The sequence below is a fragment of the Doryrhamphus excisus genome, chromosome 18, assembly GCF_030265055.1.
Source record: "Doryrhamphus excisus isolate RoL2022-K1 chromosome 18, RoL_Dexc_1.0, whole genome shotgun sequence".
In the NCBI taxonomy this organism is placed as follows: domain Eukaryota; kingdom Metazoa; phylum Chordata; class Actinopteri; order Syngnathiformes; family Syngnathidae; genus Doryrhamphus; species Doryrhamphus excisus.
The window spans coordinates 2241995-2266302 of record NC_080483.1 but is presented as its reverse complement, the minus strand read 5'-3'; the positions used below and the strand labels follow the sequence as shown (position 1 = coordinate 2266302).

Genomic DNA, 24308 nt, shown 5'->3' with positions numbered 1-24308 from the left:
TTTTTATTTCAACTTAATGCTACTAAAATGATATTATATTTGTTCATGATATTACAAGTTTATTCTCATAGAATTTTAAATTTTACTAATTTTTTTTCTAAATGTTACTCATTGTTTGGTTGTTTCCATTATTGTGCCCGTAATATTTTGACTTTAATTTAGTTTCTTATTTAAATTATTTTTTTCTTGTATAATTAGGAATTTATTATTGGAATTTAGTCTCCTATTTTTGACATTATGCTTGTAAAATTAATTATGACTTTTTGTTGTAATATTACAACTTTTCTTGAGAAATGAATTTTTTTTTAGAAGAAAATAAAAAGTTGTAACTTAAATGGTTTCTTATTATTGTAGAATGATTTTAGTCTCCTATTTTTGACAAATTAATTACGACTTTTTGTTGTAATATTACAACATCTGAGAAATGATTTTTTTTAAAACTTTTTTCTTATAAATTATAATTCTAATAATTTATAATAATAAATTATAAATTATAATTATAAATTATAATTATAAATTATAAAATTATAATTATTTCTTATAAATTAATTATGACTTTTTGTTGTAATATTACAACTTTTCTTGAGAAATGAATTTTTTTATAAGAAAATAAGAAAAATGTTGTAAGTTAACTTTTTTCTTATTTATTATAAAATGATTTTAGTCTCTTATTTTTGACATTATGCTTGTAAAATTAATTTTGACTTTTTGTTGTAATATTACAACTTTTCTTGAGAAATGACATTTTTTTAATAAGAAAATAAGAAAAAAGTTGTAAGTTCACTTTTTTCTTATTTATTATAAAATAATTTTAGTCTCCTATTTTTGACATTATGCTTGTAAAATTAATTATGACTTTTTATTGTAATATTACAGCTTTTCTTGAGAAATAAAAAAAATGTTATCAAACATTTTTGTACAACTTTTTTCTTATTATAAAATGCTTGTAATTTAAAGATTGAAGTCTCATATTTGTGAATATTATTCATGTATTCATTCATTCATTCATTCTTTTTATGTTTTGTCAGAATGTTATCATAATAAATGATAATTTAGGTTTGTGAATGAAGTCATTAAGTTAAAAAAAAGTAAAAGTGAGTAAAAAACTAACCTGGCGTAGCGATGCCGCGAAGGCCTCGTGGGAACTGTTGAGACGGGTTCTGAACTGGGAGCAGATGCTCCGGGCCAGTTTGGCGGCGCTGAGACTTTCGATGGCGTCCTGAGCCACTTTGCGCTTCCACTCGGGTGTGATGGCGGGCGGGTTGACGAAGGTTATCCTGTGTATGATCTGAAGGAGAGGCGCACCATTATAGCTTAGCGCACCTGCCAACTCTTGTTAGCCGTTTTACCTGCTTGATCTGCTCCCAGACGAGTCGCGTCACGGACGATCCGGAATGGAAGGTGACTTCCACGTGGTAGGCGGCGTTGAGCAGCTCCAGGAAGTAAAAATAAACGCATATATTTTAGACTGGGATCAGCTGCTGTTGGGAAAAAAGGTGCGCCTACCTGCTTGAGGTGATTGGAGGTGATGTTGTGCGGCGACGACTCGATGTGCGACTTCTCCAGACTGCTGAGACATCGCTCCAGCGTTCCGACAAAACTCTCCCTCAAGTAGTCCACGGAGCTGATGAGTTTGTTGGCCACGGCCTGATTCAAGCGCACCACAATCAGCTCCTGGATCTGGTGGATGCAGGACTTGATCTCCTTGGATGTCACCGCATCGCCGTTGGTGGTGACGATGACGTCTGCGCTCAAAGGAGCTGCAAGTTAGCATCCTCGCGGCTACTTCTGATAGCAGTACTTAGCGAGCTAGCGTCACACGTCCAAATGACAATGTGTCATGGTTGAGACCGGTGATGGGAATAACGACGTTTAAATAAAACATTACTATAAGCGTCACTAACTAGATTACTAACAGGTAATCTAACTAATACTACTACTAATACTACTTTAACCTTGTTTAAAAGTAAAAATTATTATTATTATTATGTCGCCAAAAAACAACTCAAACCTACAGAAACCTAAATAAAATATAATATAATAATTTAATAAAATATAATAAAATAAAATATAACAAAATATAATATAATATAAAATATAATATAATATAAAATAAAATGTAATGCAATAAAATATAATAATATAATACGAAATAAAATAAAATATATTATATTATATTAAAATAAAATATAATATAATAAAATATAATATAAAATGTAATGTAATATAACATAATATCAATAATATAATAATATAATACAAAATAAATAAAAAAATATTATATATAATATAATACAATACAAAATAAATTATATTATATTATATTAAAAGCTAGCTTAGCTAGCTAGCGTCACACGTCCAAATGACAATGTGTCATGGTTGAGACCGGTGATGGGAATAACGACGTTTAAATAAAACATTACTATAAGCGTCACTAACTAGATTACTAACAGGTAATCTAACTAATACTACTACTAATACTACTTTAACCTTGTTTAAAAGTAAAAATGTACATTATGTCGCCAAAAAACAACTCAAACCTACAGAAACCTAAATAAAATATAATATAATAATTTAATAAAATATAATAAAATAAAATATAACAAAATATAATATAATATAAAATGTAATGCAATAAAATATAATAATATAATATAATACGAAATAAAATAAAATATATTATATTAAAATAAAATATAATATAATAAAATATAATATAAAATGTAATGTAATATAACATAATATCAATAATATAATAATATAATACAAAATAAATAAAAAAATATTATATATAATATAATACAATACAAAATCACTAACTAGATTACTAACAGGTAATCTAACTAATACTACTACTAATACTACTTTAACCTTGTTTAAAAGTAAAAATGTACATTATGTCTCCAAAAAACAACTCAAACCTACAGAAACCTAATTGGGGGGGTAACAGGGGCGAGTAATGCAATAGTTACTTTTACTGGTAACAAGTTACTTTTGTAGTGGAGTAACTCAGTTACTTTTTTGGAGAAGTAACTAGTAAATATGACTTTTTTAAAGTGACATGGCCAACATTGGGGCGGCACGGCGGTCGAGTGGTAATGTAATGAAATAAAATAAAATTAAATGTCATAAAATATAATATAATAATAATAATAATATCAATAATATAATATAATACAAAAAATAACAATTATTATATATAATATAAAACATATTATAATATAATATAATAATATAATAAAATATAATATAATATAATATAAAATGTAATGCAATAAAATGTAATAAAATAATATAATAATAATAAAAATAATATCAATAATATAATATAATACAAAATAAATAAAAAGATTATATATAATATAAAATATAATACATAATAAATTATATTATATTATATTATATTAAAATAAAAATAAAATATAATATAATATAAAATGTAATGTAATAAACTGTAATAAAATATAATATAATATAATACAAAATAAAATAAATTATATTATATATTAAAATATAATATAATAATTTAATAAAATATAACAAAATATAATATAATATAAAATATAATATAATATATATATATATATATATAATATAATATAAAATGTATAAATAAAATATAGTAATATAATATACTACAAAATAAAATATATTATATTATATTAAAAATATAATATAATAAAATATAATATAAAATGTAATGTAATATAATATAATAATAATAATATCAATAATATAATATAATACAAAATAAATAAAAAATATTACATATAATATAATACAAAATAAATTATATTATATTAAAATAAAATGTAATATAATATAAAATGTAATGTAATAAACTATAATAAAATATAATATAATATAATACAAAATAAAATGAATTATATTATATTATATTAATACAATATAATATAATAAAATAAAAAAATATATATAATATAAAATATAATATAATATAATATAATATAAAATAAAATATATTATATTAAAATAAAATATGATATAATAAAATAACATAATAAAATAAAATAAAATATAATAAAATAACATATAATAAAATAAAATATAAAATAAAATAAAATAAAATATAATAAAATAACATATAATAAAATAAAATATAAAATAAAATATAAAATAAAATATAATAAAATAACATATAATAAAATAAAATATAAAATAAAATATAATAAAACATAATAAAATAAAACATAATAAAATAAAATGTAATAAAATAAAATATAATAAAAATAAAAAGTCTTTGACATTTAAGAAGCAAATGGGAAGGCAAACAGTCAATATGTGTCAATAGAGATTAGAGAGCAGTGTTTGCTTTGGGAGGCACCACAGGTTTAGGTTAGGTTTAGTAGGTTGGCGGGGGTGGAGAGACACCCCCTTTGGTGTGACCGTTTCAAAGTTGGGACTCTTTCACAGCTCGAAAAAACAAACAATTCCATGCACTGCGTATCGAGGTAAATCTATAAATATACTAATATATAAGATACACGGCACAAATACATCAACTAACCTGTGAACTCCAAGTTGGCGGCGTCCTCCAGCAGTTGCTCCTTCATGCTGCTCAGCGTCTCCACAATCATCTCCTTCATCTCCTCCTGCTTGCGGTTGGCGATGGCCATGAGGGAAGTAAACAGCTCCCCCTCTTTCTCACGGGTGTACTCCAGCCTGCGGGGGGTTATCTGCAGGTCCCTCTGCATGTCAAAGGCCTGCGGAGGGACAAAGAGGCGCGGGAAAAGAACAAACGGCGTTTGTGTTTTTGCTCGCTGCGAGAACAGCAATAAACGGTCACATGATGAAAGTCCTCCGACCTGGTTGATGAAAAGATCGAGGCATCGGCAGTGGAGTCCGTTCAGCAAGTTGGCGGCCTCCACTTGCTGGTTTTGAAGCACCTGGCGCGTAAACGGCACCAGGAGCCTGTGGAGTTTTTCAAACGCCTCGCCCAGCATGCTCTGCGGCTTAGCACCCGGGATGGGCATCTGCGTGGGAGCCCCGCAGGAGCAGTTTCCCGCGGGGCCGCTGAGGAATCCGAGGGACAGGAGCTGCTTATGAAGCGGGCTCTTCTCGCGTTCTTTTTCCTTCTCTCCGCGGCGGCCCGGCTCCGGCGAAGCCGTGGGAATGACGTCAGGGATGCGTACGAAGCAAATGGGATAGGAAAGCAACTCTTTGACTTTCCGGAGCTCGGCAACTTGCTCCGAGTTTAAGGAGTCCTCCTTGGTAGCGTACAGGACGATCGGGATCACGTTGCGGGTGAACTCTTCCAGGGCCTCCTCTAGGGGTTGGACGCTCGCACACGGCACCACCATGACCTTTGCTTCCTGACCAAACACACATTTGGACTTCCTGTCAAGATGCAACTCACAGACCGCTACGATACACAATTGTGTCTTTGCTATCTGCACATTTTTTTAATGAGAAATTAAGACAAATCTTTAAAATAAAGCGGAAAAAGTTGTAACTTAAATTTTTTCTTATTTATTATAAAATGATTTTAGTCTCCTATTTTTGACATTATGCTTGTAAAATTAATTATGACTTTTTGTTGTAATATTACAACTTTTCTTGAGAAATTATTTTTTATAAGAAAATAAGAAAAAAGTTGTAACTTTTTTCTTATTTATTATAAAATGATTTCAGTCTCCTATTTTTGACATTATGTTTGTAAAATTAATTATGACTTTTTGTTGTAATATTACAACTTTTCTTGAGAAATGAAATTTTTTTTATAAGAAAAAAGTTGTTTTTGTTGTAATATTACAACTTTTCTTCAGAAATTAAACATTTTTTTTGAAGAAAATAAGAAAAAAGTTGAAAATTAACTTTTTTTCTTATTTATTATAAAATGATTTTAGTCTCCATTTTTGACATTGTGCTTGTAAAATTATGACTTTTTGTTGTAATATTAAAACTTTTCTTGAGAAATTATTTTTTATAAGAAAATAAGAAAAAAGTTGTAACTTAACTTTTTTCTTATTTATTATAAAATGATTTTAGTCTCCATTTTTGACATTGTGCTTGTAAAATTATGACTTTTTGTTGTAATATTAAAACTTTTCTTGAGAAATTATTTTTTATAAGAAAATAAGAAAAAAGTTGTAACTTAACTTTTTTCTTATTTATTATAAAATGATTTTAGTCTCCTATTTTTGACATTATGCTTGTAAAATTAATTATGACTTTTTGTTGTAATATGACAACTTTTCTTGAGAAATGAACATTTTTTATAAGAAAAGAAAAAAGTTGTAACTTAACTTTTTTCTTATTTATTATAAAATGATTTTAGTCTATTTTGACATTATGCATGTAAAATTAATTATGCAACAGCGTTAAAAAATACTTCATGGAAATCGGTTAAGTCGTTTTTATGTAATCCTGCTCACAGACAAACAAAGCACAAAGAGAACTTGTGGGAACTACTGTGGGAACACAGATTCCAGATCAGTTCGGTTCGGGCCTTTTGTATACATTAGAATTCAGAACTGGGTGGACCACTTGGAGAGGTATGGGACCGTGGAGAACCTCAACGCTGCCAGTGAGAAGCCACTCGGACGTCCCGACAAGCGGTATATATTAAAATAAAATAAAATGTAATGTAATAAAACATAATAATATAATATATAATACAAAATAAAATATATTTTATATATATTTTATTATATTATATTACATTTTAATATAATACAATATAATATAATTCATTTTATATTATATATTATATATTATATTGAGCGATAGAGCGATAGATAGATAGATAGATAGATAGAGCGATAGAGCGATAGATAGAGCGCTAGAGCGATAGATAGATAGAGCGATAGAGCGATAGAGCGATAGATAGAGCGCTAGAGCGATAGATAGATAGAGCGCTAGAGCGATAGATAGATAGAGCGCTAGAGCGATAGATAGATAGAGCGCTAGAGCGATAGATAGATAGATAGAGCGCTAGAGCGATAGATAGATAGATAGAGCGATAGAGCGCTAGAGCGATAGAGCGATAGAGCGATAGATAGATAGAGCGATAGAGCGATAGATAGATAGAGCGCTAGAGAGATAGATAGATAGAGCGCTAGAGCGATAGATAGATAGATAGAGCGATAGAGCGATAGAGCGCTAGAGCGATAGAGCGATAGATAGATAGAGCGATAGAGCGATAGATAGATAGAGCGCTAGAGCGATAGATAGATAGAGCGCTAGAGCGATAGATAGATAGATAGATAGAGCACTAGAGCGATAGATAGATAGAGCGATAGATAGATAGAGCGCTAGAGCGATAGATAGAGCGATAGAGCGAGCGATAGAGCGATAGAGCGAGCGATAGAGCGATAGAGCGATAGATAGACAGAGCGATAGAGCGATAGAGCGATAGATAGACAGAGCGATAGAGCGATAGAGCGATAGAGCGATAGATAGACAGAGCGCTAGAGCGATAGATAGAGCGATAGATAGACAGAGCGATAGAGCGATAGATAGACAGAGCGATAGAGCGATAGATAGACAGAGCGATAGAGCGATAGAGCGATAGAGCGATAGAGCGATAGATAGACAGAGCGCTAGAGCGATAGATAGAGCGATAGATAGACAGAGCGATAGAGCGATAGAGCGATAGATAGAGCGATAGAGCGAGCGATAGAGCGATAGATAGACAGAGCGATAGATAGACAGAGCGATAGAGCGATAGATTGATAGAGCGATAGAGCGATAGAGCGCTAGAGCGATAGAGCGATAGATAGACAGAGCGCTAGAGCGATAGATAGAGCGATAGATAGACAGAGCGATAGAGCGATAGATAGACAGAGCGATAGAGCGACAGAGCGACAGAGCGACAGATAGACAGATAGATAGGTGGGCCGTATTCAAACACTTGGCGGGCCGGATGTGGCCCCCGGGCCGCAGTTTGCCCACCCCTGCTCTAGCCCAAACATCATGGCTGGTCTCACCACAGTTTTGTATAGCTTTGCTTTCATCTTAACTGAAACTCTTCTATCACACATATTAAGGCTTCGCTACGCATCTTAAAACAGATGTGTAGCGAAGCCTTTTCCACAGAAAATATTGAATATTGAATATTTTCCAAATATTGAAAAAGTGTATTTGAATATTCCTCTTGAATAATATTCATAAAAATGATTTCTAATCTTCATAATTATATATTATAATTATTATTATATTATATAATTATTAATATATTATATTATATATTATTATTATTCATATATTATATAAAGAGACTATAAATGAGCATAATAGGTTAAATGATGTGATATTTGGATGTATCATCATTTCATCACATCAAAGAACGAGCGCTAAGCTAATTTGTTTTGTGCTTTCCTGACGCAAAGACGATGTCGCTAAACCTCAGCAAACATCACAAGAGCTCCATTTTGAGCATGTAGAAAACACACGTTTACGTTTAGCTTCTTTCGGCGTCACCGATTCCTCACTTCTCAACCATCGAACACCGAGTGCAGGTTAGATTGCAAGGTTTATAGCGTGTCTTTCTGTGTGAATATCCCTTAATACAACGTGGACACAGACAAGTGGGGTCATGTGGATATACATAGATATGTATATGTACCGGCGGCACGGCGGTCTAGTGGTTAGCGCGCAGACCTCACAGCCATGACGTTTGGGCTACAGCAGGGGTGGGCAAACTACGGTCCGGGGGCCACATCCGGCCCGCCAAGTATTTGAATACGGCCCACCTATCTATCTATCTATCTATCTATCTGAAATAACACCCATATAATCAACTTTATATTTGTAACACCCAAGCCATGATGTTTGGGCTACAGCAGGGGTGGGCAAACTACGGTCCGGGGGCCACATCCTGCCCGCCAAGTGTTTGAATACGGCCCACCTATCTATCTATCTATCTGAAATAACACCCATATAATCAACTTTATATTTGTAACACCCAAGCCATGATGTTTGGGCTACAGCAGGGGTGGGCAAACTACGGTCCGGGGGCCACATCCTGCCCGCCAAGTGTTTGAATATGGCCCACCTATCTATCTATCTGAAATAACACCCGTATAATCAACTTTATATTTGTAATACCCAAGCCAATACACAGCCATGACGTTTGGTCTAGAGCAGGGGTGGGCAAACTACGGTCCGGGGGCCACATCCTGCCCGCCAAGTGTTTGAATATGGCCCACCTACCTATCTATCTATCTATCTATCTGAAATAACACCCATATAATCAACTTTATATTTGTAACACCCAAGCCAATACCCAGCCATGATGTTTGGGCTACAGCAGCGGTGGGCAAACTACAGTCCGGGGGCCACATCCGGCCCGCCAAGTGTTTGAATATGGCCCACCTATCTATCTATCTATCTATCTATCTGAAATAACACCCATATAATCAACTTTATATTTGTAACACCCAAGCCAATACCCAGCCATGATGTTTGGGCTACAGCAGGGGTGGGCAAACTACGGTCCGGGGGCCACATCCGGCCCGCCAAGTGTTTGAATACGGCCCACCTATCTATCTATCAATCTGAAATAACACCCATATAATCAACTTTATATTTGTAACACCCAAGCCAATACCCAGCCATGATGTTTGGGCTACAGCAGGGGTGGGCAAACTATGGTCCGGGGGCCACATCCTGCCCGCCAAGTGTTTGAATATGGCCCACCTATCTATCTATCTATCTATCTATCTATCTATCTATCTATCTGAAATAACACCCATATAATCAACTTTATATTTGTAACACCCAAGCCAATACCCAGCCATGATGTTTGGGCTAGAGCAGGGGTGGGCAAACTACGGCCCGGGGGCCACACCCGGCCCGCCAAGTGTTTGAATACGGCCCACCTATCTATCTATCTATCTATCTATCTATCTATCGATCTGAAATAACACCCATATAATCAACTTTATATTTGTAATACCCAAGCCAATACCCAGCCATGATGTTTGGGCTACAGCAGGGGTGGGCAAACTACGGTCCGCGGGCCACATCCGGCCCGCCAAGTGTTTGAATACGGCCCACCCGTTCTTTTCCAAAGTATTTAATTTCAACTTAACATACAACCTAGTCTAGTGGTTAGCGTGCAGACCTCACAGCTAGGAGACCAGGGTTCAATTCCACCCTCGGGCATCTCTGTGTGGAGTTTGCATGTTCTCCCCGTGCATGCGTGGGTTTTTCTCCGGGTATTCCGGTTTCCTCCCACATTCCAAAAACATGCTAGGTTAATTAGCGACTCCAAATTGTCCATAGGTATGAATGTGAGTGTGAATGGTTGTTTGTCTATATGTGCCCTGTGATTGGCTGGCGACCAGTCCAGGGTGTACCCTGCCTCTCGACCGAAGACAGCTGGGATAGGCTCCAGCACCCCCCGCGAAAATGAAGCGGTAGAAAATGAATGAATGTACAAAAAAATTTCCATGTTATTGAGTCGTGGAGTCCTATAGAGCAGCTAAACACAATAACCCGCACATAAAACTTTCTAAATCTTCCAGAATCTGCACCTATTCAGATGTATTTCTTGGATTTTTCCACAACAATCTGTTTTAAATTTATTCCACACTCCGAGCACGATTACTCTGCCGTGATTGGTCACACTCCCAAGAGCTCCCGAGGCCTTCCAGACTACTGCCGAACGCCAATTTTTTATTTTGTGGGTATAGGTGTTGATAATTGAAGGAGTCCTAACTTAGCGTGTTTGAACTAGGTCAGTGTTTATTGAGTGCAGAATATTTTGACAACATGAGTAGCGGACATTTTGTCGTTAAACGTTTTTCGCCGAACAACTTATGTTGCGTAGGTCCACCGGTTGTGGTAAAATCCAGACATTGATGAGATTCTAATTTGCATGCAATGTGAAACTCCAACCACCTCTGCCTGATGTTTGCCGCTTTAGGAAAGTTCAAAGTTCAAACAAATATTTCCTGGAAGCCATCAGCTATGCTAAGCATCCATGCTAACACGGTGAAATCTTCAGCAAACAGCAAAACGGGGCAGGGGCAAGCTTACAGTTTGTACCAGGGGACGACCATATAAGGAAGTCCGGCTTGCTGTGACATCACAGTGAGCGAGTGAGAGAGAGAGCTAGAGCTATAGAGATAGATATAGAGATAGATAGAGAGATAGACATAGAGAGATATAGATAGAGAGCTATAGAGATATAAATAGAGATATAGAGATAGAGATAAAGAGATGGATGGATGGAGGAATGGATAGAGAGATAGAGGGATATAGATAGAGATAGAGATAAAGAGATGGATTTATGGATGGATAGAGAGAGATAGATAGAGATATATATAGAGAGACAGAGACAGAGATATAGAGATAGAGATAAAGAGATGGATGGATGGATGGATGGATAGAGAGAGAGAGAGAGAGAGAGGGATATAGATAGAGATAAAGAGATGGATTTATGGATGGATAGAGAGAGAGATAGATAGAGAGATAGATAGAGATATATATAGAGAGACAGAGATAGATATAGAGATATAGAGATAAAGAGATGGATGGATGGATAGAGAGAGAGATAGATAGAGAGATAGATAGAGATATATATAGAGAGACAGAGATAGATATAGAGATATAGAGATAAAGAGATGGATGGATGGCTAGAGAGAGAGATAGAGGGATATAGATAGAGATAGAGATAAAGAGATGGATTTATGGATGGATAGATGGATAGAGAGAGAGATAGATAGAGAGATAGATAGAGATATATATAGAGAGACAGAGATAGATATAGAGATAAAGAGATGGATTTATGGATGGATAGATGGATGGATAGAGAGAGAGATAGATAGAGATATAGATATATATATAGAGAGAGAGACATAGATAGAGAGATAGAGATAGATAGAGAGAGATGGAGAGATATAGAGAGAGATAGATGGATGGATGAATAGATAGAGAGATAGATAGAGATAGAGAGATATAGAGATAGATAGAGATAGAGAGATATAGAGATAGATATAGATGGATGGATGAATAGAGAGATAGCAAGAGATAGAGAGATAGATAGAGATAGATAGAGCTAGAGATAGATGGATGGATGAATAGAGAGAGAGAGAGAGATAGAGAGAGATATAGATAGATGGATAGATGGATGAATAGAGAGATAGAGATAGATATAGAGATAGAGATAAAGAGATGGATGGATGGATGGATGGATGGATGGATGGATGGATGGGTGGATAGAGATAGAGATAGAGGGATATAGATAGAGATAAAGAGATGGATTTATGGATGGATATATATATATATATATATATATATATATATATATATATAGAGAGAGAGAGAGAGAGAGAGAGAGAGAGAGAGATGGAGATAGATAGAGATGGAGAGATATAGAGAGAGATAGATGGATGGATGAATAGAGAGAGAGATAGCAAGAGATAGAGAGATAGAGAGATAGATAGAGATAGATGGATGAATAGAGAGATAGATAGAGAGACAGAGATAGATATAGAGATAGAGATAAAGAGAAGGATGGATGGATGGATGGGTGGATAGAGAGAGAGATAGAGGGATATAGATAGAGATAGAGATAGAGATGGATTTATGGATGGATAGATGGATGGATATATATATATATATATATATATATAGAGAGAGAGAGAGAGAGAGAGAGAGCGAGAGAGAGACATAGATAGAGAGATAGAAATAGATAGAGAGAGATGGAGATAGATAGAGATGGAGAGATATAGAGAGAGATAGATGGATGGATGAATAGAGAGAGAGATAGCAAGAGACAGAGAGATAGAGAGATAGATAGAGATAGAGATAGATGGATGAATAGAGAGAGAGATAGCAAGCGATAGAGAGATAGAGAGATAGATAGAGATAGAGAGATATAGAGATAGAGATAGATGGATGGATGAATAGAGAGAGATAGAGAGATAGAGAGAGATAGAGATAGAGAGATAGATGGATGAATAGAGAGAGAGAGAGAGATAGATAGAGATAGATGGATGAATAGAGAGATAGAGAGATAGAGAGATATAGATAGAGATAGATATAGAGATAGAGAGATGGATAGATGGATAGATGGATGGATGGATGAATAGAGAGAGATAGAGAGATAGAGAGAGATAGAGATAGAGAGATAGATGGATGAATAGAGAGAGAGAGAGAGATAGATAGAGATAGATGGATGAATAGAGAGATAGAGAGATGGAGAGATATAGATAGAGATAGATATAGAGATAGAGAGATGGATAGATGGATGGATGGATGAATAGAGATAGAGAGATAGAGATAGAGATAGAGATAGATAGATCTGGAATGGTAAAAGATTCCTTGAGCAACATTCACCTCGACTTTCCTAGCACTGGAATGAATAAAAACCAAGAGCAAGGCGGGAAGAAAGGCTTGGGAGCAAACCAGCGACACAAAGGAGACAGTCAGTCCCGTCTCCTAGAAATCCGGAACAAAGATAGCCTGCATACGGCGTTTGAATCCCTTTAATGCAGGCACACTTGGACAAAGGAGCCTGCAAGAGAAGGTCTGTTTGTGATTGGCTTTTTTTAGCCACAAGTCTGCTGCTAGTTTCTTCTGGGCATTCCCATTTCTTTATGCGTTACCGTTCAATTCCCAGTCTTTCCTTGTTTTGTAGGTGAACTGGTGGAGCCTTTGAAAAATCTTAAGCAATATAAGCAATTTATTGCAAACCAGCAATAAAGTGAAATAGCTTGAAAAGGCTAAATGTGGATTGAATGTGATTTAGTGTCAGGTATTCACACTGTCATGCTCTCTTGCTCTGCCATTGGGAATTTGAAAGAGAGCACCAAACATGGGATATTTAAAAGGTGGAAGAAAGTTCCTCATGGCTTCCAATAACATTCCGTTGCGTTCCGACATCCACTAAGATTAGGAGAAATATGATCTCAGGGAAGAAGTACATTTGAAAGACTTCTATGCTAGGACTACGTTATGCTAGCCATAGCATTTCAGTATGTGGAATCAAACTATGGAATGGATTGAGTAAGGAAATATATATATAAAATAAACTAAAATAAAACTAAAATAAACCAAATCAAACTAAAATAAAACAAAAATAAAACAAAACTTAAAACTAAAATAATAAAATAAAATAAAAATACATTAAAAAAAACTAAAATAAAACTACAATAAACCAAATAAAACTAAAATAAAACTAAAATAAAACTTAAAACAAATAATAAAATAAAATAAAAATACATAAAAAAACTAAAATAAAACTAAAATCAACCAAATAAAGCTAAAATAAAACCAAAATGAAACAAATAAAACTAAAATAAAACTAAAATAAAATAAAAATACATTTTAATTAATAAATTCCTTAAATTAAAATAAAACTAATAAAACTAAAATAATAAAAATACATTAAAAAAACTAAAATAAAACTAAAATAAAACTAAAATAAAACAAATAAAACAAATAAAACTAAAATAAAACTTAAAACTAAAATAATAAAATAAAATAAAAATACATAAAAAACTAAAATAAAACTAAAATCAACCAAATAAAGCTAAAATAAAACCAAAATAAAACAAATAAAACCAAAATAAAACCAAAATAATAAAATAAAAATACATTTTAATTAATAAATCCCTGAAATTAAAATAAAACAAATAAAACTAAAATAATAAAAATACATTAAAAAACTAAAATTAAAATTAAAATAAAACAAATAAAACTAAAATAAAACTAAAATAATAAAATAAAATAAAAATACATAAAAAACTAAAATAAAACTAAAATCAACCAAATAAAGCTAAAATAAAACCAAAATAAAACAAATAAAACAAAAATAAAACCAAAATAATAAAATAAAAATACATTTTAATTAATAAATCCCTTAAATTAAAATAAAACAAATAAAACTAAAATAATAAAAATACATTAAAAAAACTAAAATAAAACTAAAATAAAACAAATGAAACTAAAATAAAACTAAAATAAAACTTAAAACTAAAATAATAAAATAAAAATACATAAAAAACTAAAATCAACCAAATAAAGCTAAAATAAAACCAAAATAAAACAAATAAAACTAAAATAAAACTAAAATAATAAAATAAAAATACATTTTAATTAATAAATCCCTTAAATTAAAATAAAACAAATAAAACTAAAATAATAAAAATACATTAAAAAAACTAAAATAAAACAAATAAAACTTAAAACTAAATAAAATAAAATAAAAATACATAAAAAACTAAAATAAAACTAAAATCAACCAAATAAAGCTAAAATAAAACCAAAATAAAACAAATAAAACAAAAATAAAACCAAAATAATAAAATAAAAATACATTTTAATTAATAAATCCCTTAAATTAAAATAAAACAAATAAAACTAAAATAATAAAAATACATTAAAAAAACTAAAATAAAATTAAAATTAAACAAATAAAACTAAAATAAAACTAAAATAATAAAATAAAAATACATAAAAAACTAAAATAAAACTAAAATCAACCAAATAAAGCTAAAATAAAACCAAAATAAAACAAATAAAACCAAAATAATAAAATAAAAATACATTTTAATTAATAAATCCTTTAAATTAAAATAAAACAAATAAAACTAAAATAATAAAAATACATTAAAAAACTAAAATAAAATTAAAATAAAACAAATAAAACTAAAATAAAACTAAAATAATAAAATATAAATAAAATGGAATTAATAAATCCCCTAAATTAAATTAAATTAAATTCCCCTCATCTAAATCCAATGGAGAGCCATCTTCACCAACATTCCCACTAACATTCTCGCAATTTTTCCACCCAGTCTTTAACTTTTCATCAGGAGTGTACATTTGAGGTTTGTTCCCGGGGTCAAGGAGGACTTCATTAGCAAGTGTCTCCTCAGCGATTGATGTCACAGGAGTGTGTGAATACCACAGCCGGCAGAGAGATTCTATGCCTGCAGAACAATCAAGCCAAACGCGCTAATCTCTCATTCATTTGAGCACCAACGTCAGGCTGCTTTAGTCGCTAAGAAGGAACATGTGGCATGAAACCCTTCCACGGCTTCTTCAGAGCAAAGTGTCCACTCACTTGTCTTTTTCCACTGACGCGACCTTAAAGCACAGCGACAATAACCCAGAAAGTCAAACCAACAGCTCCAAAAACACTTTTATATAAAAGTCCAATATTTCAGCGTAACCACGGCAACTTCATCATAGCAGAGGGGTTTGGGAATTTTTTTTTTTTTCCGCAATGACCTAGTCATGTGAATGGCACCAGACTAGCAGCATTACGTAAGGGGGGGATGGGCGGGTGGGCTGCCCCCGAGGCAAAGCCTGGTCTGGTGTCTTGTTGATGAAGGGTCCACGGCTCTTTTTCCACGCGTCACACATGATCGAGTGACTGACCCCCTCCCCCCCCCGAATTTTTTTTCCCACATTCAGCGTAGTTGGTTAGAATTCCAACTTTTTTTTTAACCGACATAACTTTGCAAGTGGGCGGCACGGCGGTCTAGTGGTTAGCGCGCAGACCTCACAGCTAGGAGACCAGGGTTCAATTCCATCCTCAGGGTTCAGTTCTCCCCGTGCATGCGTGGGTTTTCTCCGGGTACTCCGGTTTCCTCCCACATTCCAAAAACATGCTAGGTTAATTAGCGACTCCAAATTGTCCATAGGTATGAATGTGAGTGTGAATGGTTGTTTGTCTATATGTGCCCTGTGATTGGCTGGCCACCAGTCCAGGGTGTACCCCGCCTCTCGTACTAAGACAGCTGGGATAGGCTCCAGCACCCCCACGACAGTATCACTCGGATACTGTGAACATCCAGCAGCAACACAACATTTTGGCATTTTAGCATGCAGGCCTCACAGCTCGGAGACTCGAGTTCGATTCCACCCTCGGCCATCTCTGTGTGGATTTTGCATGTTCTTCCCGCATGTTCTTCTCCGGGTACTCCGGTTTCCTCCCACATTCCAAAAACATGCTAGGTTAATTAGCGACTCCAAATTGTCCATAGGTATGAATGTGAGTGTGAATGGTTGTTTGTCTATATGTGCCCTGTGATTGGCTGGCGACCAGTCCAGGGTGTACCCCGCCTTACGCCCGAAGACAGCTGGGATAGGCTCCAGCACCCCCCGCGACCCCCGTGAGGAAAAGCGGTAGAAAATGAATGAATGAATGAATGAACTTTGCAAGTTAGCTAATTTCCATCGAAAATAGGGAGCAAAAAAAGTGTATTCCTCAAGCAAAAGTGGGTCAAACGCATTCGTTGTGGACACTGGAAAATAATCGGCTCTGTTCAGTAATCCAGTAATCAGTAATTTGGCAGCTGAGACAAAAAAAATGACCCTCAAGCTAAAACTGAGGCTGCAAAATAATCAATGACAAAGTGTCAACGACAAAGTGAAATTTTTGTTGCACATTTCTCTCAATGACAGCAGAACCTCCAAAGTCAAGACCTTGACGTCAAAGGAAGAATCTGGTTTTGTTTTTTTCTGGACTTTTTTTTGTGTGTGTAAATGTCAATAATAGCAAATTATATAAGTGTGATGACAACCATAGAAGTCAAAATGGAACTTATTGCGACATAGGAATGTGGTTCTACTGTCTGCTAAGTAGTCACGGGTGCCCAAAGTCTGGTACCCATTATGTCATTGGATGCTCATATCACAGAGTACTTTGGTACAAGACAAAAAATAAAAAAATTGAAAAAAATTTTAAAAACTAAAAAAAAAAAATTATAAAAATTTATAAAATAAATTAATGAATAAAATACATTTGCTAAATACAAGGATGAAGAGTCTTGAACCAGTCATGATGTGCTATATATATCACTATATTGACACGCACTATGGTACCCATTATGGCATTGGATGCTGATCACTTCGTACGTCGGTTTCTAGCTAATCGATTGATTTGTGCGCTAACGATGGATCCATCTCGGGCACATCGTTATCGATCGATTTGTGCGCTAACGATGGATCCATCTCGGGCGCAGCGCTATCAATCGATTTGTGCGCTAACGATGGAGCCATCTCGGGCTCAGCGCTATCGATCGATTTGTGCGCTAACGATCGATTTGTGCGCTAACAATGTATCCATCTCGGCCGCAGCGCTATCAATCGATTTGTGCGCTAACGATGTATCCATATCGGGCGCAGCACTATCGATCAATTTGTGTGCTAACGATCGATTTGTGCGCTAACGATGTATCCATCTCGGGCGCAGCGCTAATCGATCAATTTCTGCGCTAACGATGGATCCATCTCGGGCTCAGCACTAATGATGGATTTGTGCGCTAATGATGGATTTGTGCGCTAATGATGGATTTGTGCGCTAACGATGTATCCATCTCGGGCTCAGCGCTATCGACCGATTTGTGCGCTAACGATCGATTTGTGCGCTAACGATCGATTTGTGCGCTAACGATGTATCCATCTCGGGCACAGCGCTATCGACCGATTTGTGCGCTAACGATCGATTTGTGCGCTAACGATCGATTTGTGCGCTAACGATGTATCCATCTCGGGCTCAGCGCTATCGACCGATTTGTGCGCTAACGATCGATTTGTGCGCTAACGATGTATCCATCTCGGGCGCAGCGCTATCGATCGATTTGTGCGCTAACGATGGATCCATCTCGGGCGCAGCGCTATCGATCAATTTGTGTGCTAACGATCGATTTGTGCGCTAACGATCGATTTGTGCGCTAACGATGTATCCATCTTGGGCGCAGCACTATTGATCGATTCGTGCGCTAACGATGTATCCATCTCAGTCGGGCGCAGCGCTATCGATCGATTTGTGCGCTAACAATGGATCCATTTCGGGCGCAGCGCTATCGATCGATTTGTGCGCCAACGATGGATCCATCTTGGGCTCATCGCTATCGATCGATTTGTGCGCTAACGATGGATCCATCTCCGGCGCAGCGCTGTCGATCGACTTGAGCGCTAACGATCGATTTGTGCGCTAACGATGGATCCATTTCGGGCGCAGTGCTATTGATCGATTTGTGCCGCAACGATGGATACATCTCGGGCGCAGCGCTAATCGATTGATTTGTGCGCTAACGATCGATTTGAGCGCTAACGATCGATTTGTGCGCTAACGATGGATCCATCTCGGGCGCAGCGCTATCGATCGATCGCGCAGATCCATCGTTAGCGCGTAATATTAATACATTGCGAGTCCAAGAGCGTCTTTAACGTATTTTAATCCCAAAACGACCACGTTAGAATTGCGTTACCATGGAAACATGAAGCAGCAACAAGTCCAGGGTGTACCCCACCTCTTACGTAACAGATTCTGGTCAATTTCGGCGGTTCCGCCGTACACCAAAACATGTAAGAACAGACCGCGTCCCTTCCATTTTCCAACTCAAACATCAAGCACATGTTTGACTTCCATCCGTTTCCTTACAAAAAAACACACACAGCAAAATTCCCAACATTCCGCACATAACTCCAGGGATAACCAAAGCCTGAAACCTACCTGAAGTAGCGGGTGATGCAGGGTGATCTCCAGCTCAGCGAGCCTGTGCGCCGGATCCTCGCACTCCTCATGGATCTCCAGGTCCTCCCGGGGCACCGTATCCCAGCGTCCGCGGTTGGCCGCCAACTGGTGCACCAGCTCGTACTGGCCGGGCAGCGCCAGGCTGAGTCGCGTCTGCCTCCCGTGGGTGAAGCACAGTTTGCGCCTCTTACAGGCCGTACCCTGGACGCCCTCGCAAGACTCGCCGGCCTCGGGCCCCAGCGGGAGCAGTCTCTCTCCCAGCAGGCAGTTGAGCAGCTGGTAGCGGGCGGTGCAGTTCTGGCCCAGGACCAGGATGTACGGTGCAGCACCCACAGTATTGCGTAGGAACTCTTCCTCGTGGCTGGGGAACGCGATGCAGCTCAGTTGCCCTGACAGAGGATAACCAAGTCAGATGGGTGGATGGATGGGTGGGTGGAAGGATGGATGGGTGGGCAAAAGGACAGACGGATAGATAGACAAATAGTTACGGTACATAGACTGATGATGGATGGACAGACAGATAGATGTATAGATGGATGGACGATAGACAGAAGGACAAACGTATATACTGTAGATAGACTGGTTGATGGATGGATGGATGATAGACAGAAGGACAAACGGATATACTGTAGATAGACTGGTTGATGGATGGATGGATGGACAGATGGATGAACGAGAGACAGAAGTACAAACGGATATACCGTAGCTAGACTGGTTGATGAATGGATGGATGGATGGATGGATGGATGGATGGACAGACAGATAGATGTATAGATGGATGGATCATAGACAGAGGGACAAACATATACTGTAGATAGACTGATGGATGGATGGATGGATGGACAGACAAATGGATGGACAATAGACAGAAGGACAAACATATATACTATAGATAGACTGGTTGATGGATGGATGGACAGACAGATGGATGTATAGATGGATGGATGATAGACAGAGGGACAAACAGATATACCATAGATAGACTGGTTGATGGATGGATGGATGGATGGATGGACAGACAGATGGATGAACAATAGACAGAAGGACAAATGGATATACCGTAGATAGACTGGTTGATGGATGGATGGATGGACAGACAGATGGATGAACGATAGACAGAAGAACAAACATATATACCGTAGATAGACTGGTTGATGGATGGATGGACAGATAGATGTATAGATGGATGGACAGACAGATGGATGGATGGATGGACGATAGACAGAAGGACAAACGGATATACCGTAGATAGACTGGTTGATGGATGGATGATGGATGGATGGATGGACAGAGATATATAGATGGATGGACAGACAGATGGATGAACGATAGACAGAAGTACAAACGGATATACCGTAGATAGACTGGTTGATGGATGGATGGATGGATGGACAGATAGATGGATGAACGATAGAAAGAAGTACAAACGGATATACCGTAGATAGACTGGTTGATGGATGGATGGACAGATAGATGGATGGATCATAGACAGAAGGACAAACGGATATACCGTAGATAGACTGGTTGATGGATGGATGGACAGACAGATGGATGGACAGACAGATGGATGGACAGACAGATGGATGGACGATAGACAGAAGGACAAACATATATACCGTAGATAGACTGGTTGATGGATGGATGGACAGATGGATGGACGATAGACAGAAGGACAAACATATATACTGTAGATAGACTGGTTGATGATGGATGGACAGACAGATGGATGGATCATAGACAGAAGGACAAACAAATATACTGTAGATAGACATATGAAGGCTGGATGGATGGAGGGATGGAAGGACAGAGAAATAGATGAATAGTAACTTTATATGATGGATACTACTTTATAGATGGATGGATGGACAGAGGAACACACAGATGGATACAAAGTTACCATAGATGAACGGATGACGGACAGATGGATAGACAGATAAACAGACAAATAACTATATTGAAGTACAGATGATGGATAGACTGTAGTACAGCAGATACACAGACGCATGACTTGTTTTGGATAAAGCCACTACTGTAGGGTATCCACCATAATGCCGAGTGACGGCCTCAAAGTGTTGCCATACAAGACAACATGAAGAGAAGCCAAGCAGCCCAAAAGGCCCCCAAGTCTGGAACAATTGCCTGACATCATGTGATCCAAATATGGAAGGCAAGATGAAGCCAGTGTTTTATTAAGTGAGGACACGTGCTAGGCTACTTCCATGAAAGGCAGCTTTATCCTCCTGTTTGCTGTCCATTGTGACTCATCTAATGCTTAGCCTTCCTCTTGTGTTAGCTTTCTGCTAGCATCTCTTATATTAACGCCTCGCTTTTGACCCGTGTATTAGATTAACTGTAAAATACACTAAAAACAGGCGGCACGGTGGTCGAGTGGTTAGCGCAGAGACCTCGCAGCTAGAAGACCAGGGTTCAATTCCACTCTCTGCCATCTCTGTGTGGAGTTAGCATGCGTGGGTTTTCTCCAAAAACATGCTAGGTTAATTAGCGACTCCAAATTGTCCATAGGTATGAATGTGAGTGTGAATGGTTGTTTGTCTATATGTGTCCTGTGATTGGCTGGCCACCAGTCCAGGGTGGATCCCACCTCTCGTCTGAAGAAGACAGCTGGGATAGGCTCCAGCACCCCTGCGAAACTCGTGAGAATAAGCGGTAGAAAATGAATGAATGATTCGGTTGAGCTGATTTCATAATTATACCTTTTGAGTGTTAAGATGGTGTGTGATGAGTTTAGTGTTCTTTGTAAGTACACTAAAACATTGCAAAAACATGCTAAGTTAATTGTGGTTTGTGCACAGGCCACACAGTCAGGAGACTGTTTGCATGTTCTCCCCGTGCATTAGTGGGTTAATTAGCGACGCCAAATGTGGCCCGCAGGACACTAGTTTGAGGCCCCCGCCTTGATATGAAAGTTTAATGTTAGTGCGGCCCGCGCAAGTTTGATATGGATGCTATATGGTATCATGTACCCAGAAAAAATTATTACGTTTGATTCATGTTCATGTTAAAGGTTAAATAACTGTTAATAGTTATCCTCCCTATCTGTGTGGAAGTGGTAAGTTTAAAGGAAACTCTCTTTGCAGTCAATCACACCACACACCAGGGTTACACAAAAAGAAAAGTTCTTCACTCTAAATCAGGGGTCTCAAACACGCGGCCCGCGGGCCAAATGTGGCCCGCAGGACACTACTTTGAGGCCCCCGCCTTGATATGAAAGTTTAATTATTAGTGGGGCCCGCGCAAGTTTGATATGGATGCTGTATGGTATCATGTACCCAGAAAAAATTATTACGTTTGATTCATGTTCATGTTAAAGGTTAAATAACTGTTAATAGTTATCCTCCCTATCCGTGTGGAAGTGGTAAGTTTTTGGCTATTTAAGTTGAAAGGAAATAACTTGAAGGCTACCGTTTAGGTCGCTAGCTCTCTAGTTTGCGAGTTAGAATGTGTCTCAAGACCAGGGGTCTCAAACACGCGGCCCGCGGGCCAAATGTGGCCCGCAGGACACTAGTTTGAGGCCCCCGCCTTGATATGAAAGTTTAATGTTAGTTTGATATGGATGCTGTATGGTATCATGTACCCAGAAAAAATTATTACGTTTGATTAATGTTCATGTTAAAGGTTAAATAACTGTTAATAGTTATCCTCCCTATGCGTGTGGAAGTGGTAAGTTTTTGGCTATTTAAGTTGAAAGGAAATAACTCGAAGGCTACCGTTTAGGTCGCTAGCTCTCTAGTTTGCGAGTTAGCATGTGTCTCAAGACCCTGCAGTTGCGCAATATGTTGTAAATAAAAAGAGTGTAAATGTGACTATAGTCGTGTTTTGTCATGTCTACAGGGCTCTAATAATGCTTTGTTCATTTTAATATGAAAAAAATCATTTGTCTACCCACCAACTATATGTGGTTTCTTAAGTTTTTATTATTATTATTATATTTATTTATTACTGATTGATTTTTTTATTCTTGATTTATTTATTTTTCATCTTATTTTGTGCAGAAAAATTAAGATTTTGAGAAGCAAAGCACTGAAAAAGTTTGTATATTTTTCTGTTTTTAATAATTTTTTTTTTTGGAAAACCTGATGCGGCCCAGCCTCACCCAGACCCTAGCTCCAATGGCCCCCAGGTAAATTGAGTTTGAGACCCCTGGTCTACAATAATATGATTTAATGAAATAAGACCATTTTAATAATCTGTTTATTCAGCTCTTCGGCCTAAATATGTTGACTTTTCGGGGGTGTCCGTGTAGGCATGCATGTTTACAAGGATGCTCCAGGAAACCCACCTGCCTCCAGGGAAGCTGACTCCGAGCTCATGGCTGATGCACAGGCGTTGCTGTAGTTTTGCCGGATTTCCCGGAAGAACACATTGGTCTCCTTCAGGTTCTTTTTCAGCAGAACGGAGTGTTTGTTGTAGCTGCCGAAAATCCGTGTCAGCTCCCGGGTGAGCGGGGTAGTTTTTTGTTGCACATTTCCCTCCATGGCTAACTTGTTTTCTTGGTAACGCTGCTCGGAGGGGCGGTTGGCTAACTAGCTTGGGGCTAGCTTTACAATGTTACGGCTGCATTGTCGTCGCTTACGTTGGCGTCGAGTTCCGTGATATGGTCTTCAGAAAGCAACAACAGCAAAATAATAATAATAATAATAATAAAAAAATGAAGAAATGTGCAAAATTTTGCCAAAGTGGGAGGTGGGTTTTGTGCGATGTTAGCCAGTTGGCATCGCCCGTCCGCCCTCGTCTTGGCCTGGCATAACACTCATCGCCTTGGACGTCCAATAAGTTGTAACAATGTGACATCCATGCGGGGTGCTAAATAATACCGATTAATCAA

At 36.7% G+C, this 24308-nt stretch overlaps 1 protein-coding gene across 1 annotated transcript in view; it reads right to left on the bottom strand.

Annotated features, from left to right (window-relative positions):
* Positions 1 to 23992, bottom strand: part of dstyk (dual serine/threonine and tyrosine protein kinase) — a 35603-nt gene extending 11611 nt beyond the window's left edge. Inside the window, exons 1-7 of the mRNA XM_058054189.1 lie at positions 23763 to 23992; positions 19442 to 19851; positions 4827 to 5333; positions 4529 to 4724; positions 1507 to 1745; positions 1350 to 1433; positions 1112 to 1288 (exon numbers count right to left, since the gene is read on the bottom strand). Of these exons, the coding sequence (XP_057910172.1) occupies positions 1112 to 1288; positions 1350 to 1433; positions 1507 to 1745; positions 4529 to 4724; positions 4827 to 5333; positions 19442 to 19851; positions 23763 to 23958 (1809 nt within the window). The 5' untranslated portion in view covers positions 23959 to 23992. The remainder of the gene's footprint in view (positions 1 to 1111; positions 1289 to 1349; positions 1434 to 1506; positions 1746 to 4528; positions 4725 to 4826; positions 5334 to 19441; positions 19852 to 23762) is intronic.
* Between the last annotated feature and the right edge of the window lie 316 nt (positions 23993 to 24308).